We start from the raw sequence: 25626 nt of genomic DNA on the forward strand, positions 1-25626 counted from the left end.
GATGACGGCCCGCTCTGCGATGTTTGTCGTTAGACAAAGTCTAACTCATGGCAATAGCATAACCATCCACCTCGGTGGCCGCTGAGTTCGTCAGGGACACTCCATCATGTGCCCAGGTGGGGGGGGAAGGGACTGCACACCCGGCACCGAAGTTTCACCGCTCGTCAACCCCAGCGACACTCGGTCACCATCACGATCCCTGTGGCAACGGAAACATCTCACAGTCTTACAAGTTAGGTGCAACAGTGAGTTTAATGGTTAACATAGTTTACAGATGCCCTAGCCCCCACAACTAATCTGTGCCCTTCACCCGTGCCAACTTACTTTGTGTCCCTCTTCGTTGCCTTACAGGCCCTACCACTACGTCTAAGTGATTCCCCAGATGATACAGCAGGAGTGGAGGAGGACTGCTGCGAATCGCCCCCTTCGACATGTCTCCCCGTCGGCTCTCCTTTCCTGGGGCGACCCGGACTTGCTGGGCCAGGCTGCTCTGCGGACGTTTCGGATGACGTGGTGCCACCCTGCTCTGCCCGCTGCCCACCTGATGCACCAGGGATGGGACGGGGGGAGGCCGAGTATCCCGGGATGTCCCGTGATGGAGTTAATGGGACGGGCCCCGAAACCTCCTCCTCCCTCGGGGAGCCCGGTGGCCCCCGGGCCTCACTTTTGGACGGAGGTGCGAGCGGGGAGGTGCCCCGTCACCCCACTGACACCGGGCGCTGCCAGTCCTGGAGGCCTGCAACCGTATCGACCAGGGAACCGTGTCCGAAGGTTCGCAGAGACGGAGTCCAGGGAGTGAGACATTCCCACCAGGGACTGTGCGGCCTCAACCTATGAGTGCGCGATGTCATCCAGCACGTGTGTCAGGCGGGTGATGCTCTCCGCAACTGACTGGTGGGACTGTGCCATGGCGTGCTGGGACTGTGCTATGGCGTGCTGGGACTGGGCCATGGCCTGGTGAGACTCGGCCAAGGCACGCAGCGCGCCGGCAAAGTCATGTTGGCTCTGGCGCATTGCTGCCTGTGAGAGGGCAGCCCTGTCCAGGGCCGAGGATGACGCATGCAAATAACGCCCAATGCCTTGCATAACCTGACCCATGGCCGAAACCGTTTCACCCATTGCCTCGACCGCGGATGCCACCCGTGTGGTGTCGGCCTGGGTGGCTGCCATGAGCGGCACCACTCCCTGCTCCTGGACGCGGTTCGACTCCTCTAACTGCGTCTGCAGCTGCTGGAAGACGGTCCTCATCCCCTCATTGTGTCCCTGGGTTTCGAGATCCATCGGCTGTCCGGGTGGGTCAAGTAAATCCAGGAACCCAGGAAACGTCTGGAAGCCAGCTGAATGCTGGGCCTGGGCTGCCCTCTGACAGTCCAGCCCCTCGGCTGCTCCGACCTCCACCTGCTGTACCTGCTCAGCTGTGTTGTGCGAACCAGACTGTGATCCTGGAGCCTCATCACTGAATTGCCCAACTGAGGTGAGTGTGTCTGGGATGGTGGATGGTGTGGGAGACAGCAGTGCCGCAAGCTCGAGGTCCTCGTCTGTACAAATGTCGTCGGGGTCATCGGCCCAATGATGAGTGGCCGCAGGGCGTTCGCGGTCCATTTATCCCTCTCCCTCTGTCACCATACTCTGCACCTCCTGCTCCACAGAATCTGTTTGGGAGGATGGCACCCCTGACTGTGCTCCCGGCACCCTCTGGTGTGCGGCCCTGGGTGCGGTGGTGGTGGCATGTGCTTGTCTTTGCCTGGACGCAGACGGCCCTGGATGTTTGGCAGCATGTCCTTGGGAAGAGAATGAAACGGGATTATTTAGAAACGCTCGGCCGGGCGTTAGACGGTCCAGTGGGCAGAGTGTGAAGGGACAGAGGATGGGGGTGTGTCCAGTGGGCAGAGGATGGGGGGTGGGGGGGTGGGGGCGTGTCCAGTGGGCAGAGTGTGAAGGGACAGTGGATGGGGGGGGGGGGGGGAGTGTCCAGTGGGCAGAGTGTGAAGGGACAGAGGATGGGGGGTGTCCAGTGGGCAGAGTGTGAAGGGACAGAGGATGGGGGGGTGTCCAGTGGGCAGAGTGTGAAGGGACAGAGGATGGGGGGGGGGGGGGTGTCCAGTGGGCAGAGTGTGAAGGGACAGAGGATGGGGGGGGGGGGTTGTCATGCAGGGTTGTCTCACTTGGTTCTGCACCGCCAACCTCGCATTGCGCGACCTCCCGGGTGGCAGATCCCCCAGCAAGGTCCAGTGCTCTCTGCTCAAACGTGGTCAGGGGGTGGAAAATGGGCGAACCCCCTCCGGTCCTGCTGCGCTCCCGGGTATTGTGAGCAGTCTTGTCCTGTTGGGTGGGGCATAGATAGATCATCAATTCGGCAGGTATCATCAGGGCGTTCACATATTGGAGAAGGTTGGGGGGTCAAGTTGTAACTAAACCATCGCATCGCTCCAGGGGGTCGCAGCGCTCATGTGGGTCTGTGACTACTTGGTAAACCACCCTCCACTCACTCTGCCCCCCTCCCCCTCCCCCTCGTGCCGGGGGGGGGTTGGGTGATTAAGTACATTGGGGGGGGGGGGGGGGGGGGGGGGAGGATTGTTGTGACCCGGGGGCACCCTCTTGGCACTTACCCTGGCAGCCCTGGTGAGCTCGTGGAGCTTCTTCCTGCAATGCTCCCCAGACTAAGGGGGTCTGCCCCACTGCACTCACGGCAGTGCGCACCTCACGCCAGGCCCGTCGCACTACGCTGGCAGGGTGGCAGTGCCCTCTTCTAGGGCAGATGATGCTCCTCCTCCGCTCCACTTCATCCAGGAGCGCTTCGATATCTGCCTCTCCAAACCTCGGGGCGGCCCTCTGTGGCTCCGACATCTTTCTCCTCCCGTTGCTGTGCTCGCTCCCACCTTTTGACGACGCAGAGCGGCGTCACGTGGGTGTCGTCAGGTCGTCATTCGGGCGTCGCAGGGTTATGGTGTAATTTTTCACGTGAGATCCGCGGCCCCGGTCCTAGCCCATTTCCAGGGCGTGAATAGCTCGTGAGCGGGGCGTATCGGGCCGTTGGGAAAGTCGGCCGATTTCACGACGGCCTTCGCGATTTTCCGCGGGAGCGGAGGATTCCGCCCGAAAAGTTTAGAGAATCTCACATATTGCGAAAGAAAATCCAAAAGCTTTGTGAAAGTTTCATATTCTGCAAGGCTTTGGATTTATTGCCAGATCTGTGTTGCAAGCCAACTGTAAAACTGGCAGATTTCACTGTTGGGAAACCCCATTTTTGGTTGATTTTCCAGGCCACTGATTTGACATTTCTCAGCAGTGTCACAGTGGGCTTTGTAGCTGGCTCCATCGGAGCAGCACTCTGGAAACCTGGCATTGCTGGTGCAATTAAAAAAAAAACAAAGAGAGAAAGGGACATAGAGAAAAAGACAAAATATTTTGAAACTCATAGAAATTGAATCATGCAAAAGGGAGAGGTGCTGCCAAGGATTTTTAGAAGTAAAATAGCAAAGACTCTACCTCATCGCAGGATAAGAAATTGTTAGAGTGCTAAGTGAGCAAAGAGCAAAGCAGGTAATGATTTTAAGTGGGAAGTAGGGAGCGAGATAGTTACAAGAAGCCATTTAATAACAAAAAAAACAAGATCTGAGCAGTGTACGGGAAATTCGATCGAAAGAGCAATTTGAATAAAATCCTGCCACGAATAGACACTTTCTTCAGAAATCAAATGCAGAGTTTACAATTTAAAAAGGCCAATTCCACCTCGTGGCGAGACAAGAGATGGGCTGGTGAGAAAGAGACATCTGCTGACTGTTAAAACGTGGCAGTTGCCTGTCCATCATGTTTTTCATAAAATTGGTAGGTAGTTAGACATTTATGGCGTTAAAGACAGATTTGTTACAGCTAAGTCAAGTTTGATCATATTTGATTAATTTAATCCTTGTTTGGCTAAAGTGACCAAATTTGCACTGTCCTCAAATCCATTTTGTTCTTCTTGTAATGACTTTTATTGCATTATGTTTTATAGTCTCTTCTTTAAGTCCTCTTTCTTGTACTTTTGCCCCTTCTCCCCAAAGTGGCACACTCCCCCTGAAATACAGTTAATTGATGGTGCCCTTTGCCCTCCAGGATCACCTGATTAGATTTCTGTTTTTTTTTTCATTTGCGAGATCGTAGTGAAAGTTAGTGAGGAGTTCAGAGCTCTTGGGTTGGATTCACCGGTCGCCGATGCCGAAATTGCATTCGCCGATCGGCCAGAGAATCAAAGTGCCCGACCAAATCGGAGGCGGCGCCGCTTTTGCGATGCTCCACCCCCTCCAAACCCACGTATCAATGGCCTCAGGACATTGCCTGAGGCCCCTCCCCCCCCCCCCCCCCCGATGTTCCGCCCACCCAACCGGCTGCGTTCCCGACGGTGTGAACCTCTCATGGTCTCACTCATTGGGAACTTGGCGTGGCGGCTGCGGACTCAGTTCAGCCCTGCCACAGTAAGGGGTGGGCTGATCTGCGGGCAGGGGGGACTTTGCCAGGGGCTGGGGCATTGTGGGGGAGTGGTCCGGAACGCAGGAGCTGGCCAAAGCTGTTTCGCAGGCTGGGCCCGCAAGTGGCCAGCGCCATGTTGCATGGCGAGGCCGCTGCCGTGCGCCTGCGCAGCCACGGACCCGGCAATTCTCTGGGCCTTATCGGCAGCTGGAGCCGGGCACTCTACGCTGCCCTGATGCTGGCCCCCAGACAAACGGAGGATCGATGGCCGTTTTGCGCCATTTTTTCTGTCATAAAATGCCACCGTTCCCACGCCGACATGGGGACATAGCCTCAAAATCAGAGAATCCAGCCCCTCGTTTCTAATTTGGACTTTCCCGCAGTGGTCACTGCAGAGCAAATAATGGAAAATCCCCTTGATTTCTTGTGCACAAGTAAATCATTATCTTTAATTAAGACTTTGTGATCTTTATTCTTTACTTGGGAACCCTTGTGACATTTCTCTCCCCACCCTAACCTCCCCCTCGATCTTTTGCTCAGGGCTTGCAAGTCTAATTGTATTACCTGTGTTGCCGCCCTGGGCTCAGATCAATAAATATAGTATAATTTAACAGCAGTCTGTATGGCTTCGGCGCATACAGTGCCACGCAGGTACTGGTAGAGCTCTCGGGGAAGCCCTCATTTATTTTGCTGATTATGATACATCACCGTTGAGAAAATACTTTTTTGTTTTAATTGTACAGCTTTGACCAGGAAAGCTGTTTGATGTTTCCATGTGTTACGATCCCTGTTGATTTTATAACTGGATGGGAAGATCTCAGAATGGAACCCTGGCTCGAAAGACCGTAACATTTAAATTGTTTTCATTGTTACAAAATGTAAAGGAACAGAGTCACAGGATCACTAATTAGTTTTAACAACAAAAATAATCATTAAACGTGAAAAACTTGGATTATGATACAATATGCCTTTACTCCTCCTTTATTTTAACAATTAATAATAATAATTGCTTATTGTCACAAGTAGGCATCAATGAAGTTACTGTGAAAAGCCCCTAGTCGCTACATTCCGGCGCCTGTTCGGGGAGGCCGGTACGGGAATTGAACCCCTGCTGCTGGCCTTGTTCCGCATTACAAGCCAGTTGTTTAGCCCACTGTGCTAAACCAGCAATAGAAACACAGTTGGAACCTAACCAGTCCCCACACATAGGACCATCTATTTCCAGCATGAATTTAACTATAGGTTTTACCCTTCCAGGCATGGAAACATTAAATTCAACACACTTAATACTGTACCTTATTTCTGATGTTTACCAATGCAAATAAAAATCCCTTAAAAACAACCTTGTTTCCCTAACACACATTATGCAGCAAAAATAGTATTTGAACATTTCCCAGAAAAGATGTCTTAATGGCACTGGAGCATATGGACCTGAACAGTTACTCACAGTCCTGTGGCAAGCAGTGAAATTATGTCCCTGTTGGTGCCTTGGCAATATTTTTCCTTGTTTCTGCTCAGGACATTTTCAATATGGTGGTTAAAAACCTTCCATTAATTCTCAAGTGTTTCTGCAATTTAAAAAAATGTGTTCACTCACCCAGCCAATATGTTGCTGAAAGCATGTGCTTTCCAAAGTTCATTGTACTGATATTTACTGATGTTCTAATCTCATGTTGGAAGTTGCACAAAAATTTTCAACCTTCATATTTTATTTCAATTTTCCAAACTGCCATTATATCTGTTTGATCGTTAAGCCAGAGAGGGTGAATGGTCTCACCCACAACCACTTCTCCATCTTGTATTGTTTTTAACAAGTTTACCTATTTAAACACCCACGGTGGATTTCTTAATCTGGTTGTTGGCTTTCTGCGAGGAATCGCCCCAGAGTTATTTGCTCAATTCCCCTCTCCCTGAATTAAACTTCCAAATCTGTTATTATTGATTGGCGGTAGGGCAGCACGGTGGCACAGTGGGTTAGCCCTGCTGCCTCACGGCGCCGAGGTCCCAGGTTCGATCCCGGCTCTGGGTCACTGTCCGTGTGGAGTTTGCACATTCTCCCCGTGTTTGCATGGGTTTCACCCCCACAACCCAAAGATGTTTGGTGGATTGGCCATGCTAAATTGCCCCTTAATTGAAAAAAAATGAATTGGGTACTCTAAATTTTTTTTTTAAATTTTGATTGGCAGAAAGCCAATGAAAACTTATTTTTCAGAACTTTTTTTTTAATCTCCAAAATGGATCAAGCATAAGAAAAAACAAAGTAAAAGTAATTTTCTTGGAAAAGGAAAGGATTAACTTGTAAATGGAAGAAAAATCATCAACTTAAAAGCAGAAAAAAACTGTGGTGGGAAGTGAGGTTACATGTTAACATTTTTATTAAAGTGTTTTAATTTTTATACTATTGAGTTGAAATTTGCCCTGCAGTGATTAAGCAATCCCTGGATGCTACATGGGTGTTGTTGCTGTCGTAGAAATACTTCCAGCATCATCAGGATGGGCTTTCCTGAGGGCTTCGGAACCTCCATGTCAGAACCAAATGGAGTCCCAGGCTTGTAGTTGCCATGGTGGGATTGGCTCAGCAATCTTCCATGGGACAACCGCTTAGTTGGCCATTTTGTTAAGGATAGCGGGTGGGTGTTTGATGCTGCTTGCCCAACCAGAGGCTCAGCAGCCCTGGAGCCTTCTTTGAGTTGATGGCCTCCACACGTAGTGGAAGGGCCACTGTGCTGGCAATAAAATGCCCCTAATTAGAGCCTTATCAAGTATAATTTGCTACCCACCATTGTGGAGCAGGAAACAAATCTTATCCACAGCCTGCCCTTCAGAAAGTTCCCTGGATGCATGAAGTCTTGACCACAGTGTGCAGTCTGGTTGCACTTAGAACTAGAATAATTTGAGTTGGGCTAATTAAAGGAGAGAAACTGTACTGGCGAGAGAATGCATCCCAGTTGTTATTTGTGCAGCAACTAAATCAAATGATTTGATGGAGTGGTTCAGAAGTATTTATGTATTTCTCATATGTTAGATGATGTGATCTCTCCTGAGATGTTGATCTCTCCTGAGATGTCAATAGTTATCTTATGAGCAAAGGTTGGACAGGCTGAACCTGTAACCATTGGTATTTAGAAGAAAGAGAGGTGAATTTATTGAAACATATGCTCTGAACTGGACTGGACAGAATGGATGCTGAAAGGATGTTTCCCCTTGTGGGAGATGAGAAATTGGGGATATGATTTAAAAATAAGGAGTTTCTCACTTAAGACTAGGATGAGAAATATTTCCCCTCAGAGGGCTATGAGCATTAGAAACTTCCTTTCCTTGAGAGTGGCGGAAGCAGGGTCATTGAAGATTTTAAAGATAGAGGTAGATTAGGTTACCAGGGAGGGGTGTAGGGAATGCAAAATTGAGGCCACAATCAGATCAGCTATGATTTTATTGAATGGTAGCCATGATGTGGAGATGCCAGCGTTGGGGTGGGCACAGTAAGAAGTCTTCCAACACCAGGTTAAAGTCCAACAGGTTTGTTTCGAATCACTAGCTTTTGAAAGGCAGCTCCTTCATCAGGTGAGCCACCTGATGAAGGAGCTGTGCTCTGAAAACTGCTATTTCCAAACAAACCTGTTGGACTTTAACCTGGTGTTGTAAGACTTCTTATTGAATGGTGAATTAGGCTCAATGGGCCAAATGGCCTACTCATGCTCCTAATTCATAGGTTCTTATAGCCACTTATGAACAGCAGCATTCTGGGTATCTGCAAGGCTGCTCACCATTATCTTCGAGGGCAATTGGGGATGGGCAACAAACACGAGCCTTGCTAATGATGCTCACATCCCATGAAAGAATAAAAAGAACTGTATCATTTCAAACTGCTAAATATTTACAGTTAGGTAACTATAAGCTATTGCGTAGTTTATGCTCAAGGAAGTAATACCAAATTACGAATGGTGAGGCGATGGCCGAGTGGCATTGTCACTGAATTAGTAATCCAGAGATACAGAATATGCTCTGGGATCCCGGGTTCAAATCCCATCAGTGGAGATGGATAAATATAAATTCAATAAAATGAATCTGGAATTAAGTTTGATGTTGACCATGAAACCATTGTTGATTGTTGTTAAAAACCCATCTGGTTCTCTAATGCCCTTAAGGGAAGGAAATCTGCTGTCCTTACCTGGTCTGGCCTACTTGCGACTCCAGACCCACAGCAATGTGATTGACTCTTAACTGCCCTCCACTGAAAATACCTTGCAAGCCACTCCGTTCAAGGGAAATTAGGGATGGGCATCATTGTTAAACACATGTGGATGCCCTCTTCCCAAGGACGAATAAAAAAAAAATAAGTGCAGCAAATATAGATGGAGAGAGGTGGAAGATCTTTTTCTATCTTAGGGGTATTAAGTTACCTTTCCTCAGAGGTATGTGGTAGAGATGCACTTGAAAATGAACTATGCTAGATCATCAAATGTGAAGAATGATGATTTTTTCCCCCCTATACACAAGAACAAACAGATATGCATTAGAAGTGGACAGCTGAAAAATATGCCAAAACGGGGTTTGGTGAGTTTAAAACTTGGGAATCATCCTTGAAATATCTACCTAATAAAAAAAATCCATCAATCTTTGAGGAGAAATGGATGTCCTTTGTTAATCTCTATTAGATAACCTGCCTTGCCTTGAAGGACTAAATTTCAGTGCATGTCAGTTAATGGGGACTTGATTAATGGTAACATTTCTGCAAAGCTGCCAACATATCCTGCCTTCTGATGTGCTTACTTACCAGGAAATATTGGATTAAGGAAGCAGTATTCTTGCCTCAGGATTTCCTTTATTAAGACATTCTTTGATCATACACAACCAATTGGCAATTTTCCTGTGGATGTTGCTTCTTTTGCTGAGCAACCTGCTTTAAATCTGGCTAACTGTATTGTAAAGCTTTTTTCAAAATCATGGACTCTATCTTATCTTCAACTTTTAAAGAAATACTGCCAACCTCGTTATTGCGATTAAAAAAAAAAATACTGTTACCCAAAATTGGAAAGGTTGAATACCCAGAAGGAAATATTTCCAATTGGTGAATTGACTAACAAAGAAATGCTGTCACTTAATCTTTACTTGGGCATCGGTGCTTAATTTATAATCAGGATCTTGTGCATCAAATGATTTTTATTAGGTGGTGGCCACTTTTGATCTTTTCCAACATACTATGTGTAAAGAAATACTAATGTTTGTTTAATGTTTCCTTATTGCCTTTTTGTTACATGTGCATTATTTGAACAATTGTGATAATTGACAGTATTATCTACAAGCAATAAAGCTGATAGTGGTCATGATTGTATATGTTAAAGTTAAAATATGAGATCTGAAGCGAGAACTCTGATCCAACCTCGCTGAACTCTGTCAGCGCGTTTGGATTAAACACAAAGTGTGGACTTTGTCGACTTTTCAGAATCTCCAGTTCTGTTTACAATATTTATTGGAACATTTATTAGAACAACAATTTTTCAAACTAACAAATTTAATATTTTAAGAGCTTAATTCTGCTTAGAATGTTATCATCTTGGAACTTAATTGGAACATTGTTTTTTTGAATCCATTATTACAAGATGTGCAATTCAAAAATGTACATACAGTGCCAATAGCTGATGTGGAAGAAAAATAAATCTGTACAGAATTAGAGAGATGTTTAACTTCTGGTGCTAGTAATTCATACACTTAGTGGAGCAGATCAGTAGTTTGGATACTTTGGGTGAAATGTGTTTTATGGTTTTATTGATGTGAGTCTACCATCATGTGTGGTATTGTAAGTGGTAAATGTAAACATACACAGACCACAAGTTTAAAGATAATGGCCGGGATCTGCAGTCAACACTTGTTGAACCTGACAGGCTGATATAATCCAAAAGCTCAATTTTCCCATTTTAAGAATTACCCAACTACAAATTATTTGGCACTTGAAAGATACAACACTAGGGCTTCAAGTACTGTCTATGACAGGGGTGGGCAAACTATTCCGTGCAAGGACCACATTCAGAAATTCACAATTTTAAAGGGCCGCATAGTATATTAAGTAAAATAATTACTTCACCCGGTTATGATTCTGGGCGCCTCATATAGGACATAGAACAGTACAGCACAGAACAGGCCCTTTGGCCCTCGACATTGTGCCGAGCAATGATCACCCTACTCAAGTCAACGTATCCACCCTATACCAGTAAGTAACCCAACAGCCCCCCCCATTAACCTTAAAAAAATTTAAAAAAATAAAAAACATTTAAAAAAAAATTTTTTTTTTTTTTTTTTTTAATGACTTGGTGGGCCGCATAAAGACCTTTGGGCCGTAGTTTGCCCACCCCTGGTCTATGATCACCCCCCCCCCCCTCACTTCCATCTTCCTGCAATCCTGCAACGTTTCCGTCAAGAAGCATTGTTAAAGGTCCCCTGCTGTAATGTCTCCCTTCTCATTTTTTTTAAGGTGTTGATTTCTGTTAGGCTGTGGTTCTGCAGCACAGGCAATCCTCTCGCAATTCGCACAAGTGACCATTCTCCAAATGTATCAGTCCTTTTTGAACTAGTCCACATCCCACTTCAGGAATTGTATCTTGGAAAATTAGATGGCAGGCTGGGATTTTTAATTAATATTTTGATATCAGCCGTGGCTCAGTGGTAGCAATCATCTGGTGGAGATTGGTTAACGCACCAGTCTCTGGGAATCAAATCTGGGATTGTCCAGTCCTTATGGGTTGATGCTTCATCTAGTATTGCTCTTCCCTTTGGTCACTCCGTGTACTGGACACAATCTTTGGTTTCCTCCCCCACCCCACCAGCTGCCCCCCCCCTCCCAACCCAGTTCAGAGAGTCAGAAAGATAGTGACAAGAGAACAAAATAATATAGGTTAGTGCTTATTTGCATGAGTTTGTTGCAGTATTGTAATAATCAGAGTACGCAAAAACACACAGCATGCATAATCAGCAATTATCATTGATGCTAAAATCCTATTGGTGGAAAGCTGATTGTCCAGTGATTACAAGTTTGCACCCTCTGTCCCTTTGTCTTTTGTGGGTGATCCATATTTTTGCATAACAAAAGCCCATTTAATTTGATTGTTGTTATTGATACTGATGTTTCATGTGAACATGCATATTAGAAAATCAGATCTTTTTATTTTGATACCCCTTGTTGTTGTCCAAGAAAAGCACCAGGAAATATAAGATTACTTTTTGGAATGTTGATCGACATCTAATATATTGTACCACACTGGCTAAGGTTTATCATGAAGATCTTGCCCCTCGCTTGAGGTGTGGTGATCCTCAGATTATATCACCACCAGTCAGCTCTCCCGGTCAAAGGGAAAAGCAGCCTATGGTCATCTGGGACTGTGGCGACTTTATATCGTACATTATTGCAAAATATATTGTACAATATTTCCTGTAATTTTTAATGTCAACTTAGTTGACGTTAACACCTGTGTTTTCCTTCTGCCCTTTTTATTTTCAATTTTAAAGTCTGATCTTTTTATCATGTTGTTGAGAGACAAGTTATTAATTAGTGGACCTATTTGGAATCATTTTCAGAATTTTCTTTCTGTGTTTACTGTGTCTAGATGCTGTTTAGATAATACCTTTTATGTTTTTATGCAGCATTCATACTTCATTACCCCTGATACGAGTGGACTACCTACTATACCTGAAAGTGTAAGTATTATAACAACAGAGCGTGGATTTATTTCTGGTTCCTCATTTTTTTCAGAAGTTTGTTGGATATTTGTTTTTTTAATAAATTTAGAGTGCCCAATTATTTTTTTCCAATTATGGACCAATTTAGCGTGGCTAATCCACCTACCCTACACATCTTTGGGTTGTGAGGGCGAAACCCACACAAAACGGGGAGAATGTACAAACTCCACACGGCCAGTGACCCAGAGCCAGGATCGAACCTGGGACCATGGTGCCGTGAGGCAGCAGTGCTAACCACTGCACCACCATGCTGCCCTGGATATTTGTATTTTTTAAAAAACCTTGTAAATGACCCTTCCATCTCTAACATCTGTGCGAAGTACATTTCATTTGCATGATGGCCAATTTTTTTCCTATACCTTTTCCAGGTTTAGTGTCTAATTTTTACCAGAAGCGAGTAGAAACATTTTCATATGCTCCTGAGTTCAAAAGAATCAATCTCTATGAAAGCTAAATCTAAAGGTAATTCAACATGGCATATAATACAAACAGGTTAGCCAATAATTGGTGTCAAATATGCTTTGAAAGTTCATAAGATATAGGAGCAGAATTAGGCCATTTGGCCCATTGAGACCTCCTTAAATTTACTTACTGTCAAAGCATCCACCACATTTTGGGGTAGCAAATTCCACAGATTCACGACTCTTTGGGAGCAGTAGTTTCTCCTCAACTCTGTTTTAAATTTGCTACCTATTTTGCCAAGAAAGTGACCTGTTAACTTTCTGTTTACTTTGTAAACCTCTTTAAGATTGGATTTAACCTAATTGAATCTCAACCAGAGAGATGCCAGTGAAGTGCGAAAAGCCAGAAGAATATGGGGTTCCGTTTCATTAGGAGTTCAGCTTTGTGGTACAACTGACAGGCGGTTTAATCTTTAAGCAATACATGTGTAATGCAAACTTGTAGACTTTGACTCTTGGAAAATTTTGCTTCTAGTGGTATTTCCCAGTCAATATAAAGTCATCGGTGCTGGAACGTGGGTACATGTGACAAATTTGCTTTAGTTATAATACTGAGGGGCAAACAAAGAGTAGTGATGAAAAGTTGTTTCCCAGATTGGAGAAAGGTTTATTTTGAACCAGAGTTAGGACCCCTGATCTTCCTCATAAGAACTAATGACCTAGACCTTGGTATGAAACACAATTTAAATTTTTTTGGATGAAACGAACCTTGGAAGCATTGCAAACCATGATGTAATTTTAAAAAATTAACTTATGCGATGTGGGTGTGTCATTGACTGGGCCAGCATTTATTGCTTATCCCCAGTTTCCCTTGAGAAGGTGGTGGTGAGCTGCCTTCTTGAACCGCTGCAGTCCCTGAGGTGCAGGTCCATCCACAGTGCTCTTGGGGAAGGAATTCCACCATTTTGATCTGGTGACCATGACGGAATGGCGATATATTTCCAAATCAGGTTGGCGAGTGACTTTGAGGGGAACTTGCCAGGCTGCTGTTCCCCTATGTCTGTTGTCCTTGTCCTTCTAGAAGTTGGTGGTCATGAGTTTGGAAGATGCTACCTAAGCAGCCTTGGTGAGTTCCTGCAGTGCATCTTGTAGTTGGGACACACGGCTGCTACTCTTGGTCAGTGGTGGAGGGATTGAATGTTTGTGGAAGCGGTAGCAATCAAGTGGGCTGCTTTGTCCTGGATGCTGTTGAGCTTTTTCTGTATTGTTGGAGTTGCACTCTTCCAGCCATTCCATGAGACTCCTGACTTGTACTTTGTAGATGGTGGACAGGCTTTGGAGGGGTCAGGGGTGAGTTACTCGCTGCAGGATTCCTGGACTTTGATCTGCTCTGGTAGCCACAGTATTTATATGTCTAGCCCAGTTTAGTTTCTGGTCAATGGCAATCTCTAGGATGTTTATAGTGGGAGATTCAGCGATGGTAATGCCACTGAATTTCATGGGGCAGTGGGTGGATCATCTCTTGTTGGAGATGGTCATTGCCAGGCATGTGTGTGGCATGAATGTTGCTTTCCACTTGTCAGCCGAAGCCTGGACATTGTTCAGATCTTGCTGTATTTATACATGAACTGTATCTCAGTCATCGTCGCGCATGGTGCTGAACATTGTACAGGCATCAGTGAATATCCCCACTTCTGATCTTAAGATGGAAGGAAGGTCATTTATGAAGCAGCTGAAGATAGTTGTGCCTTGGACACTACCCTAATGCAAGGAAGTGTGAAATTATGTATTTTGGTAGGAATAATACAGAGAGACGATACAACATAAATTGTACAGTTCTAAAGTTTTATAAGTGTACAAATTGTTGAAGTTGTTTGGATAGGCTAAGAGTGTCGTTAATAAAGCCTATAGCACCCTGGACTTTATCAATAGGACCATAGGCTCCAAGAAGCAATGACGTTATGTTAAACCTGCATAAAAGATTGATTCAATTTCAACTGGAGAATTGCATCCAGTTTTGGACACCCCACATTAGGGTTAATGCGAAGGTATTGGAGAGCGTGCAGAAAAGGTTCACAAGAATTATTCCAGGAATGTAGAAACTCGCGTGCAGAAAGATTAGGAAAGTTGGGAGTGTGCTCTTTGAAGATGAGAATGGTGAGAGGAGATTTCAATTAAAAATCATGAGGGGTCTGAACAGAGAGGTAGCGAGACACTGTTCCTCTTAATGGAGGTATTGAGAACCAGAGGGCACATGTTTAAGGTAATTGGCAAAAGAAGCAATGGTGACATGTGAAAGAACCTTTTCACTCAGCGAATGATTGACATTTTCAAATGCGTTGCCCGAGAGTGTAGTGGATGTAGGGTCAATTGAGGCTTCCCTAAAAGGAGTTGGATATCTATCTGATAAAGGAAATTTTGCTGGGCTCAGCGGGAGAAGGTGGAGGACTGGCACTCGGTGAATTACTCCTACTCTGGACCAGCAGAGACAAGATGGACTGAATGATTTCCTTCTGGGTTGTAATCTATTCTGATTTATGTCACTTGCTGAAGCTCTCTCTGGAGTCAACCATGATGTGCAAAAAGGGCTACCGGTAGCTTTGAAGTTCTCCTATTCTATCAGCCGCTGTCTTCTGGGTGAAAACAGGAGTGAAGGTTTTGGTGATCTTCTCATATTCCTCCCAAGTCCAAGTTTCTAAATATGTTCAATTATGTAATAACCAACTATGTGGAAATATAGGAATTCATGTGATTGAAGTGGGGTATTTTGATCATGTTTAAAGGCTTTGCACTCAGAGTGGAATGATTTAAACTTCCAATGCTTCCTCATTGAGACCAATGTGGAGGTTGAGTGAACAACTTCATATTGATTGAGAACTAGCATTTTGGAGCCATTGATAAGAAAAAGATAAATTTCGACGGATGTAATTGGATGTTTTTATAAATATAGAATAGTATTATATCTAAACACCCTTGGTTATATAAAAACAGAATTCCAGATATTATGACTCAAAACACGAAAATGTTCAAATGAAGAACTGTCTTTTATTGCCACCTAACTTGCAATTAATTTTCCATTTATGCATTGCAGAGAAATATGACTGAATATTTTGTTGCTGTGGATGTCAACAATATGTTGCAACTTTATGCCAGTATGCTGCACGAACGACGTATTATCATTACCTCCAGTAAACTTAGCACTGTGAGTACTTGTGCCACCTAATGGAAAGGGAGGCTTTTTTTTTCATCAGACAGCATTTTCTCTCAACGTGATATACACATAAAAGATTTACCCCTTTCCGTTCTTGCTAGACAATGTCAGAGCTTGGTATGAAAGATGGCTTTGACTTGACTTTTGTACGTACAAAAGTTCAAGCTCCACAAGGTCGTCTTGGCTATATTCAGATAAATTAATTATTTCTGGTTATCAGGAGCTGAGAGGCTCTTGACTCTTCAGAGCTCATTTAACTGTCTTGTAGCTAATGTAGTTGATTCTTGAGGGCCTTTGTGTTCTTTACTCACTTGGAGCTTGCACTGCCCAGACTACTTGAGAGAAAGAAAATGATCCTGATAATGGTTACTTCAAGTTGTAATAAGTAAATTGATTCCTGCTCCTGCGTAGCAGATTGAGAAGATGCAATATTACTGTTTTTGGAAAAGGCTGCCAATGCTTTGTAATTGAAATGGGGCTATTTCGATCATGTTTAAAGGCTTTGCACTCAGCATGGAACCAAGTATCTGGGTAATTCAAAGCCAGTTATTTACTTGGCAACCATAATGAATAGACCTTTAAGCATATAGTAAAGGACTCATTTCTAGATTTCTCCAATGCTTCATTAAACGTAAGTTTTTATGTAGTCTGGAAGACAAAGTGCAGCTGTCTTCGATCTGTGAAGCTTCAGACTAACCTAGCGAACGGTTGTGATTTCTAATGTCCCAATATAATCTGATTGAGGGTGTGGACAGTAGTTTTTAATAATAACCAAAAGAAACCTAGCACCAATTGAATCCCAAAAAATGTTGCTTTGAGTATTGGAACTGATTTGCTTCAATGCAAATGGGCCACTTTGGCCATAAGCAGGGATTTTGTTTTACACCGCAAGGGCGTTGAATTCTCCCCACCTTCATGGGCCTGTTTGTAATCCTCCAGTTTTTAACATTCATTCATGGCGAGTCACAGATGCTCCAAAACCCCTTTTGTGACCGATAATGCGGCTCCCATGAGTCTCAGTGTCTGAATTCCAACCGTCAGTGACATCCATCCCTGTCTCCTTCCCATGCCCATAAAAGTTGGCTGTTCCTCGAAAATGGAATCTTTTGAAGCATTTAAAGTGCACTCCAGTCTTTCTATCGACTAGCCTTCCTGCAAGCAACAATTCTTGCCACTGAAAGGAAGGTAATTACCTCCCTCGTTATTTTTTCAAGAGCCTCCCTTGACAAAAGAAGTCATTTCTCACCAGTGTAGGGGTCTTTGTAATATCTGGTGAAAGGTGAAATATATTAAAGCAAATATTGCACCTGGCTGAATCCTCAGTAATAGTTTGTTAACAGGCATTGTTTCTTTCCTATTATTATACACCCCTGTCCCCAACTTTGTTCTGTAGCTGATCTGGTCATGTGTATTTATCCCTCCTTGGTTGGGAATTGTTTTCCGACTCCGCTGTCGTTTCAATAATTCTGGTATGGTTTACTGTCTCCACTGATGGTAATCAAGTTTCTTATTTTGTAAGCGGAATGTGAATGCCTCTTGATTTGTGTCCTTGTGGCACTGCTGGGTGAAATTAAGCTAACCTTTTCCTGCACTGCCTTCAGTGGAAGCTAAAAGCTGTTGCTATGACCAAGAGAAACAAATGAATGATCCTTGCAAGTATGTTGGGAAGATGTGCATCAGAACCTAAGATACTTGCCAATCCAAACAAAGCCAGAGAATGTTAGTAAACTATTAAAGGTGAGGCAGCTGCGATGGAGAGTGCAGACCAATTGATGTTTCACGTTTTCAGAAAGGCAAAGGGTCTTGAAACGAGTTTGCACTTCCAAAGCATTGGCTGGTCTTTTCTTTCTCTGCCAACGTTGCCGAACCAACTTGAGCGCTGTCAGCATTTTCTGCTTCTGTTTCAAATTTCTAGCCATTTGGTCATACGCGCTTTACCTGAAAACCTTTTTCTCGAGCATTCTCTAACAGGATTCTCTAATCAGCACCTCCCCTCCCCGAAATGTACCATCCATTATTCTCCACAGGGAGGAGTAACACCAGTTATCTTGAAGGTTGTCTTTGTGTGAAATGTTTATGACTTTTCATGCAGAGTGCAGTGTGATGTCACCCTGCAGTTATCGTCTAGCTGCAGTTGGTATCAGAAGGTAATGGGTGATAAGAGCCTGAGTACTTCAAGGTCTGTGCTCAAGTTTCCTTTGTGGGAGGGAGACATATTGGTCAAATCTATCTTAGAGAATTTTCAAATTTATAGTCCCGTAGATTCTTTACTTGGTCTTTTTATGAAAAAAAAGATTGGTTTGTGTGAGTTGAGATGAGCAGTGCTGGGTTCACAGGTTTTCAGCCTTCTACCCCTGTGTTTGGACATTTGTGTACTGTCGCAAACAGGTTTGTAGCTTTCAATTCTACCATGAGAAAAGGCAGCCAATACATGTTTATAACTCGGGAGATTTTGGGGCCGGTTTAGCTCAGTGGGCTAGAGAGCTGGATTGCGACGCAGAACAAGGCCAGCAGTGAGGGTTCAATTCTCGTAGCGGCTAAAGTTATTCATGAAGGCCTTGCCTTCTCAACCTTGCCCCTTACCTGAGCTGTGGTGACTTTCAGGTTTAATCACCACCATTCAGAGTGGGTCCAGGTATTTGGTCTCCTTGCATATGAAGTCCCGTAGCTGCAAGTAACAGAGTTTGTTCGCTTTCGTGAGCTGAAGCTTCTCCACTAATACCCCAGAGTTGCAATTTTAATGTCCACGTACAGATCCATTATTGTCAGCCCTTCGTCCTTTCTCCACACTTTGCAGATAGCATCTATCCACCCCTTCGCTGATCTAAGTGCAGTGGCTTGATTGCCAGTGTGAACAGCAGTAGGGACAGTGGAGATCCCTGTTGCGTCTATCTGTGTGGCGAGAAATATTCAGAGCTGGTGGTGTTCATCCGAACGCTCGCCATGGGAGCACTGTACAGTAGTTTTACCCACGCGATGAACATTGGCCCAAACCCAAACCGTTCAAGTACCTCTATGCGGTACGTCCATTCTACCTGATCGAAAACTTTCTCAGTGTCCAGGGAGATGGTCAGCTGCCTACCCTTCACAAATCTGGTCTGATCTTCCACGATTACTTCTGGTAAGCGGCTATCCAGTTGCCTCACCAGAGCTTACGCCTGGACTTTGGCGTCCATGTTCAGGAGTGAGATGGGTCTGTATAATCCGTACTCTGTTGGGTCTTTGTCTTTTTTTGGGATCAGTGAGATCAAGGCCTATGCCAGCGTGGGTGGCAGGATCCCCCTCGACAGCGAGTCATTGAACATCTCCTGAAGGTGCGTAGCCAGTGCTGCTGCAAAATTATTTTCAAAGTCCACCGGGAATCCGTCCAGTGCTGGTCCCTTCCTTGACTGCATATAATGAATACATTGCATGATCTCTTCCAGTCCTAGCAATGCTTCCCGTCCCTGTCACCTTTCCTCCTCACAAATGGTATGCCCAGCTCCTCCCGGAACTGCTTCATCTTTGAGCCCCCCCTTAGGGCTTGGAGGTATAGAATCCCCGGTAAAAGGTTGCGAAGACCCCTTCGAATAGTAGATACATTTTGATTTAAGTGGATCTTCTGTAGCATTGGTCATGGTAAGTCAGAGCATACATTCTCTCTCCTTGCATCTCATTTACGTGCTTTTTGTCTTGCTACTCCTGCACTTCTCTCTCCATTTCCACTTCTCAGGCTTCCTTTTCGTCCTTTCTGGTGGTGGTGAAGAGAGCCATTAAGAACTGTCGAAACATTTTCTGTTGTAGGTTGTATGTTAATAGTTTGATAGGAAGCCATGGGCTGCTGTGGGCTGGAATTTCAGGTGGATAGTGCAGGCCAGAGGCCTGATTTGAGTAGAACATCCAAGAGTGGTCCTCACTGACAAGTGTGGAGAATGAGCTTACTAACTAAGGTCATTTATGGGGTGATTGACTTCATTGGGATGCAGGATGGCAGTGGCAAGAAATGTGAAGGAATGGTGCTTCTGCTCCCTTATTTGACGCCTGACCTAACAACCGGAAACACCTTTGCCCTCCTTCCCAACCCACGTGGCGTTGGGAAACCAATGAAGAAGCAAGACCAGAGCTACCAGCTTGCAAGCATGCAACCTCTAACAAGGGGTGGACAGGGTGGCTAATCTTCTGAGGCCCACGCGGGCCATGGTGAGCACCTTCAATGGGGCGAAGAAGGTCGATAGGAAGCCACAACACAGTGTCCACTTCAGTGGGCTGTGAATCTACAATAAAACAGATGGCCAGACCCAGAGAGAAGAAAGAGAGATGTCTGGAACACAGATTGGTGACTGCATCTAAAATTAAGTCACATTGATAGAAAATAAAGCTTACAGGGTGTCAAAAAAAAGTTCTACAAATTTTAAAATTAAACTTGCCTCCAGATTGGCCAGGATCATAAATGTAAAGGCTTAAATTAAAAGGTCAGTGTGAATAAATTTGTTTCCTATTCTCTTGAGTTTAGAAGGTTGGTGTAATTGAGGTGTTTTAATGTTATTAAGAAGTTTATTCAAGTAGATTTAGAGAAACTATATTCTCCAGTGGGGAAAATCCAGATTGGAGGAGGCCCTAATCTTAAAATAGGATTTCATTTTGAAGTGAAATCTGTCAGCATTTTTTCACTCATACGGTAATTAAAATCTGGAACTTGCTTCCCCAAAAGCTATGCCAATTAGTATTTTTAAGACCAGGATAGATTTTATTAGTTCAAGAGCCATGGACAAGGTAAATTAAATTTGAGGTGCAGATCAACCATAGCTAAATTTAATTATGGAATGGGCCTGGGAGGATTGTCTGGCCTGCCCCTAATTCCATGTTACCTGACGTAGCAAGTGGAGGAAGAACACTGGGAAATGTAACTTGAAGGACTTCAGCATTTCTGAGAGGGAAATACGTACGCAGGTTTAGTATGATGAGCATACATGCCAGGGAAATATGAAAATGGTGTTAAATAATAGTGGTAAAGCAGAAAATAAAGCATAAACTGGCCAAACTAAGTATTCCATACATGAAGATTCTTGTTACATTTTTGTACAGGTAAATATATTTAATATTTTAGATAAAATTGACCAAATGAACAGTTGCTTCATCCAAATCTTGAATCATAGCAGATTTAACAAAGTTTTTGATCGAATAGAAAGCCAAGTTCATTGAAAATGTAATATAGATTCAAGCACATTGGCAGGGAGAGTGAAAACTATTTTAAAAAGGAGTTGCAGTATACCGGAAAATGTTATACATCCTATTACCTTCATGGTTTGTCTGACACGTTGTAGCTTTAGGATGAGGAGGCTCGCAGTTCAGCCGACAACCTTAACTTGACAGTCAATTGCGCAGGGAGACCCTTCTCATTCTTACTCACATATTTGGTTCAAGCTGCATCCTGCTGGTTGTGTTAGAATCTGCATTCTAATGTACTGTGACTGGAACCTGAATTTCAATTTTCTGCAATTCCCAGTGCTAGCCACACAAGTGCCTCCATACCGCTGTAACCGCCATTATCTGAGAGCAGCGATGCTGGAAATCACATGAGGTGTAAATGTTATTTTAAAATTCCAGCCTGGTCAGATTTGTTGGTATTGTTTGGGTCTATTCTCCAGACACTTTCTCAATTACGTTGTGCCAGTGCAAGAATTGTAGAGTTGTAATTTTTTTAAGAAAAAGAATCTTTGATGGGAATCATGTTTTCTTTATTTCTTTTTTTTTAAAACACATTTTATTCAAACTTGTATCAAAGTAGGTTACAGCAAATAAATACTCCGGGAAACATACTTCCCAATAATCAACTATACAGTTTGCACCGAATTTTCTCCTTTTTCACCCACCCCCCACCCCCCTGCGACGAACAACTCCTCAAACACGGTCACAAACATCCCCCAATTTTCTTTATTTCTAAGGAGTTGGAATTCTCACAAACTACAGTTTCTGCAGTGGTAACATTATAGTTAACTGCTATAAGAGCAGGAATGCTGAATTTCACTGCGCAGAATTCAGGTTTTTACCTGAGGATAAGCATCATGTGAAAGGCATTGTGAACATCAAGCCCTGCTCGTAGATATTCCAGGCCAAGGAATATATCATGATTTTACAACAGTGCAGAAGCAGACTTATTGGTGTTTTGTGACAATAGGTAAGGAGTATCACAGTTTAAAGCCATGTCATCAGTTTTCAATTCACTCAGCCGTGTAGGCTTGTCATATGCCTGTATAATTGTACCACACCAGGCTTTCTTTAACTAGTCAGCTGGGGCCGTGCATTTTATCTGGGAGACTTTGGCTGGCCTGCAGCTGACAAGAGGCTTCTCATCATCCTGTCAGACGTATGCTAACCAGAGTATATCATTTGCAACCTACAGTGGCACCCAAGCAGGTTGTTTGTACATGGACCTGCTGTCAATATGTGTGTGGTTAGTAAGTCCAGCATTATATACGGGGGCATCATCTTCGCTGAACAGAGGAGCTGGCAAAACAAATTCAGTTAAAAGCACCTCACCTTGTAAATCAATCTCTCTTTGCCACTTTTTCGATGGCTTCTCAAACCCTCTACCTTGTTTATAAATAAATCATGACCGTTTTCTTGGCCTTGAGGCCTTGTTGAAATAATTGGAGTCAGTTGCATGAGTTTTCTGAGCCATTACTTCATAGCACTGGCTGCTGAAAGCTTGTTTCCTTGGGGACAAGATAGCAGCTTGTTTACTGTGTCCATGTGGCCTCTGAAACTGGTTGGTTATGTCAGGCTACTGCATGGAGTTTCATTGGGTCAGGAACTAACTGTGCACATTGTATTCTAATGATTTCTAGTTGGACCTAATGAGAATTATTGCAACTAAACCACACCTATTATATCATTACACGAAACAAAGACCGATTTCAGGCAGCGCATGCACTACTTCTGTTAAACTTAATTAGCATATTCGGCTGCAAGTGCAAAGGTTTTTTTTTAAACAATTCAGACTTGCAATTGCATAAATGCTAAATGCCAATTGCACTTTGGAATATCTGAGTTCATTGTAATCTTTCAACATATCAGAAATAGTGAGTGAAAGAAATAACCTAACGATGTCCACTTCATTGTGCTGGATCACCCCCTCTACAAAGAAGGGTGTGTATCATCTGATCTATTGATAGAGTGCTGCACTTCATACCAAAATTCATAAATGACATGATCGCAGGTAATGAAAGTAGCTTCATTTTACAGCATTAAAATAGGAATTTTCTTTTCTTGTTCGATTGGAAACTTGCTCACCCTGTGGTGCTTTGGTTACATGTCTTTGACACTTAGAAAAATAAAATACAGTTCCTGCTAACTCAGCAAGTTATCCTGTATTCATTTGGGGCAATAAATACTTAAAACCATGTCAACAATATTTCCCAAAGAAGGACAGATTTCATCATTATGCATTTCAATCAAAATCTGAAGCAGACACTTGCTTCCTTGTGATTGATTGCGAAATGCAAGATCAACACTTCTGTATCTCATTGTTGCATAAATGACAGGAATAATGTTGTGGTTGTGTAAATCTATTCACTCTGAGCGGATTTACACCACGACTATAGTGTCAGTGCAAAGTTTTACTGGTGGTGTAAATCCGCTCAGAGTGAATAGATGTACAAAGTTTTACTTTGCACCAATGCTAGATATGGTCCACATGCAGCCTAAATCCTGGGCATTATTTAAACAATGGATCTGCAAATTTAATAACAAAAAAAGCTATTTTTAAAGATGTATTCAAAAGATAATAACTTCCAGAGCCATAATCCTGTTACTCAGCTGCCAGTAATACTGAGATACGTCTCCGGATTTGTCTTTCAACGACATTTCGAAGTTTTTTTTACATAAAAGTAGTTAATTGAATGATACTTTCTCACAAGTACAATGTTAAAAGTTTTAAAAGAAAAGAAACACACCACTTCATTACTATCAAAATGGGTTTGATCAGTCAATGTCAGGAGCCGAACATGAGCTATTAATGAGCACATGTGGCTAGGGAGCCATAGATAGCAGACCCTAGTTCTAGACCAAAACGGAGGAAGCCCCTGGAGCAAGTCTTGCCCTATGTGTTCTGAAGTCAGCTTGGACCCTGGCTCTCCATTTACAGTTGATAAGTTTAGTCTTCGCACTTCTCATGGGCAATAAATGTACAAATGTGCCTTTGGTCTTGTTAGGAAATCACTCGTGATTTATAACGGCATGGATATTTGTTCTTGAAATGCAAGCAAATTCTAGAAAGGTCATATTTATTGCCCATCCCTAGTTGCCCTGAGAAACTCATCCCACACTGGTACTTGGAGCCTTTCTAGTTTGTGTGGTGGTGCTCCCACTATGGGGTTAGGCAGGAAATTCCAAGTTACCCAGCAACAGTGTAGCAACTTATTTCCCAAGCCATGATAGCTGCAGGTGATTTGTCTCTCCCCCCCCCCTTAACCTTACTTATTAGGACACTAAGGGCAATTTAGCATGGCCAATCCACCTAGCCCACACATCTTTGGACTGTGGGAGGAAACCGGAGCGCCTGGAGGAAACCCATGCAGACACGGGGAGAACATGCAGACTCCGCACAGACAGTGACCCAAGCTGGGAATCGAACCTTGGACCTTGGAGCTGTAAAGCAACTGTGCTAACCACTGTACTACCGTGCCGCACCAATGTTAATTAGCATTGAGATAGAATAGTCAAATAAATTTGAGCAGTATGAATGAATTACTTTCCTGCTGGGAATTCACAGTGACAATTTTAATTCCCTGGACCTTTGTTGGCATAGAATTAAGATAAGCTGGCAGTAGCAGAAGTCAATCAACAGGTAACAGAAGAGAGGTCTATTTTCCACTACATGTAATTTTCAGACAGTTATGGTACAATGTTTGTCGCATAAGGACTGAACAGGGTAGATGCAGGAAGGACGTTCCCAATGGTGGGTGTGTCCAGAACCAGGGATCATAGTCTGATGATACAGGGTAGACCATTTAGGACAGAGATGAGGAGAAATTTCTTCACCCAGAGAGTGGTGAGGCTATGGAATTCGTTGCCACAAGAAGTAGTTGGGTACAAAACATTGTATGGTTTCAAGAAGCAGTTAGATATTGGGGTGAAGGGGATCAAAGGATGTGGGGGAAAGCGAGATTAGGCTATTGAGTTGGAAGATCAGCCATGATCAGAATGAATGGTGGAGCAGACTGATAGGGCTAAATGGCCTCCTCCTACTCCTATTTTCTTCTCTGTTTCTGAGTGGAATTAATGCAATGCCCACAAGCTCACTGAAGGAAGTTAAAGACCTTACTAAGTGACTTTGACCGTAGAACAGAAAGATATTGCTATCTGACTGATCTCACAATGAACAAAAACTTTTAATTCTGGGGTTCATTGAGTTTCCACGAAGTGGTTGGAACAAAATATAATATTGAACAAAACTTGACTGCCGCTTTAAGGAAGTTCTAAAAGATTGCCTGAAAAGCTGTGAAACTAAGCTCGAGTGTGCAGTAAAATGCTTACTGAAACTTTTAGCTTCAAGTTGTACATATTGCTGTCAGTCATTTCCATAACCTGTGGGACAGTTCTGTAGAATGAGAATCATAAAATGATCAGTGTTTGTGCTTTGTAATGTTGTGCAATAAAATATTAAGTTTAACTTGTTCGAGGATAACAATGAAATATTATTTAAAAAGTAGAAACTGATGCTTGATCAAATTATTCTATCAGCATCATTATTGTCTACTGAATTAACACACCATTTCTTAATTGGAAGTCAGCCAAGGTGCCATTTGTAGGCTTTTGTCATGCCAAAGGAGGATGTAACTTTGTAAC

At 43.6% G+C, this 25626-nt stretch overlaps 1 protein-coding gene across 3 annotated transcripts in view; it reads left to right on the top strand.

Moving 5' to 3' along the window:
- Window positions 1-25626, top strand: part of dennd1b (DENN/MADD domain containing 1B) — a 393500-nt gene that overhangs the window by 225497 nt on the left and 142377 nt on the right. For 2 of the 3 annotated variants that reach the window (XM_038794858.1, XM_038794861.1), the window contains 3 exons: window positions 8953-9009; window positions 12091-12144; window positions 15679-15789. In XM_038794858.1, coding sequence (XP_038650786.1) covers window positions 8953-9009; window positions 12091-12144; window positions 15679-15789 — 222 coding nt within the window. The remainder of the gene's footprint in view (window positions 1-8952; window positions 9010-12090; window positions 12145-15678; window positions 15790-25626) is intronic. The other variant, XM_038794860.1, reaches the window with a different exon arrangement.

Source organism: Scyliorhinus canicula, chromosome 4 (assembly GCF_902713615.1).
Source record: "Scyliorhinus canicula chromosome 4, sScyCan1.1, whole genome shotgun sequence".
Classification (NCBI taxonomy): domain Eukaryota; kingdom Metazoa; phylum Chordata; class Chondrichthyes; order Carcharhiniformes; family Scyliorhinidae; genus Scyliorhinus; species Scyliorhinus canicula.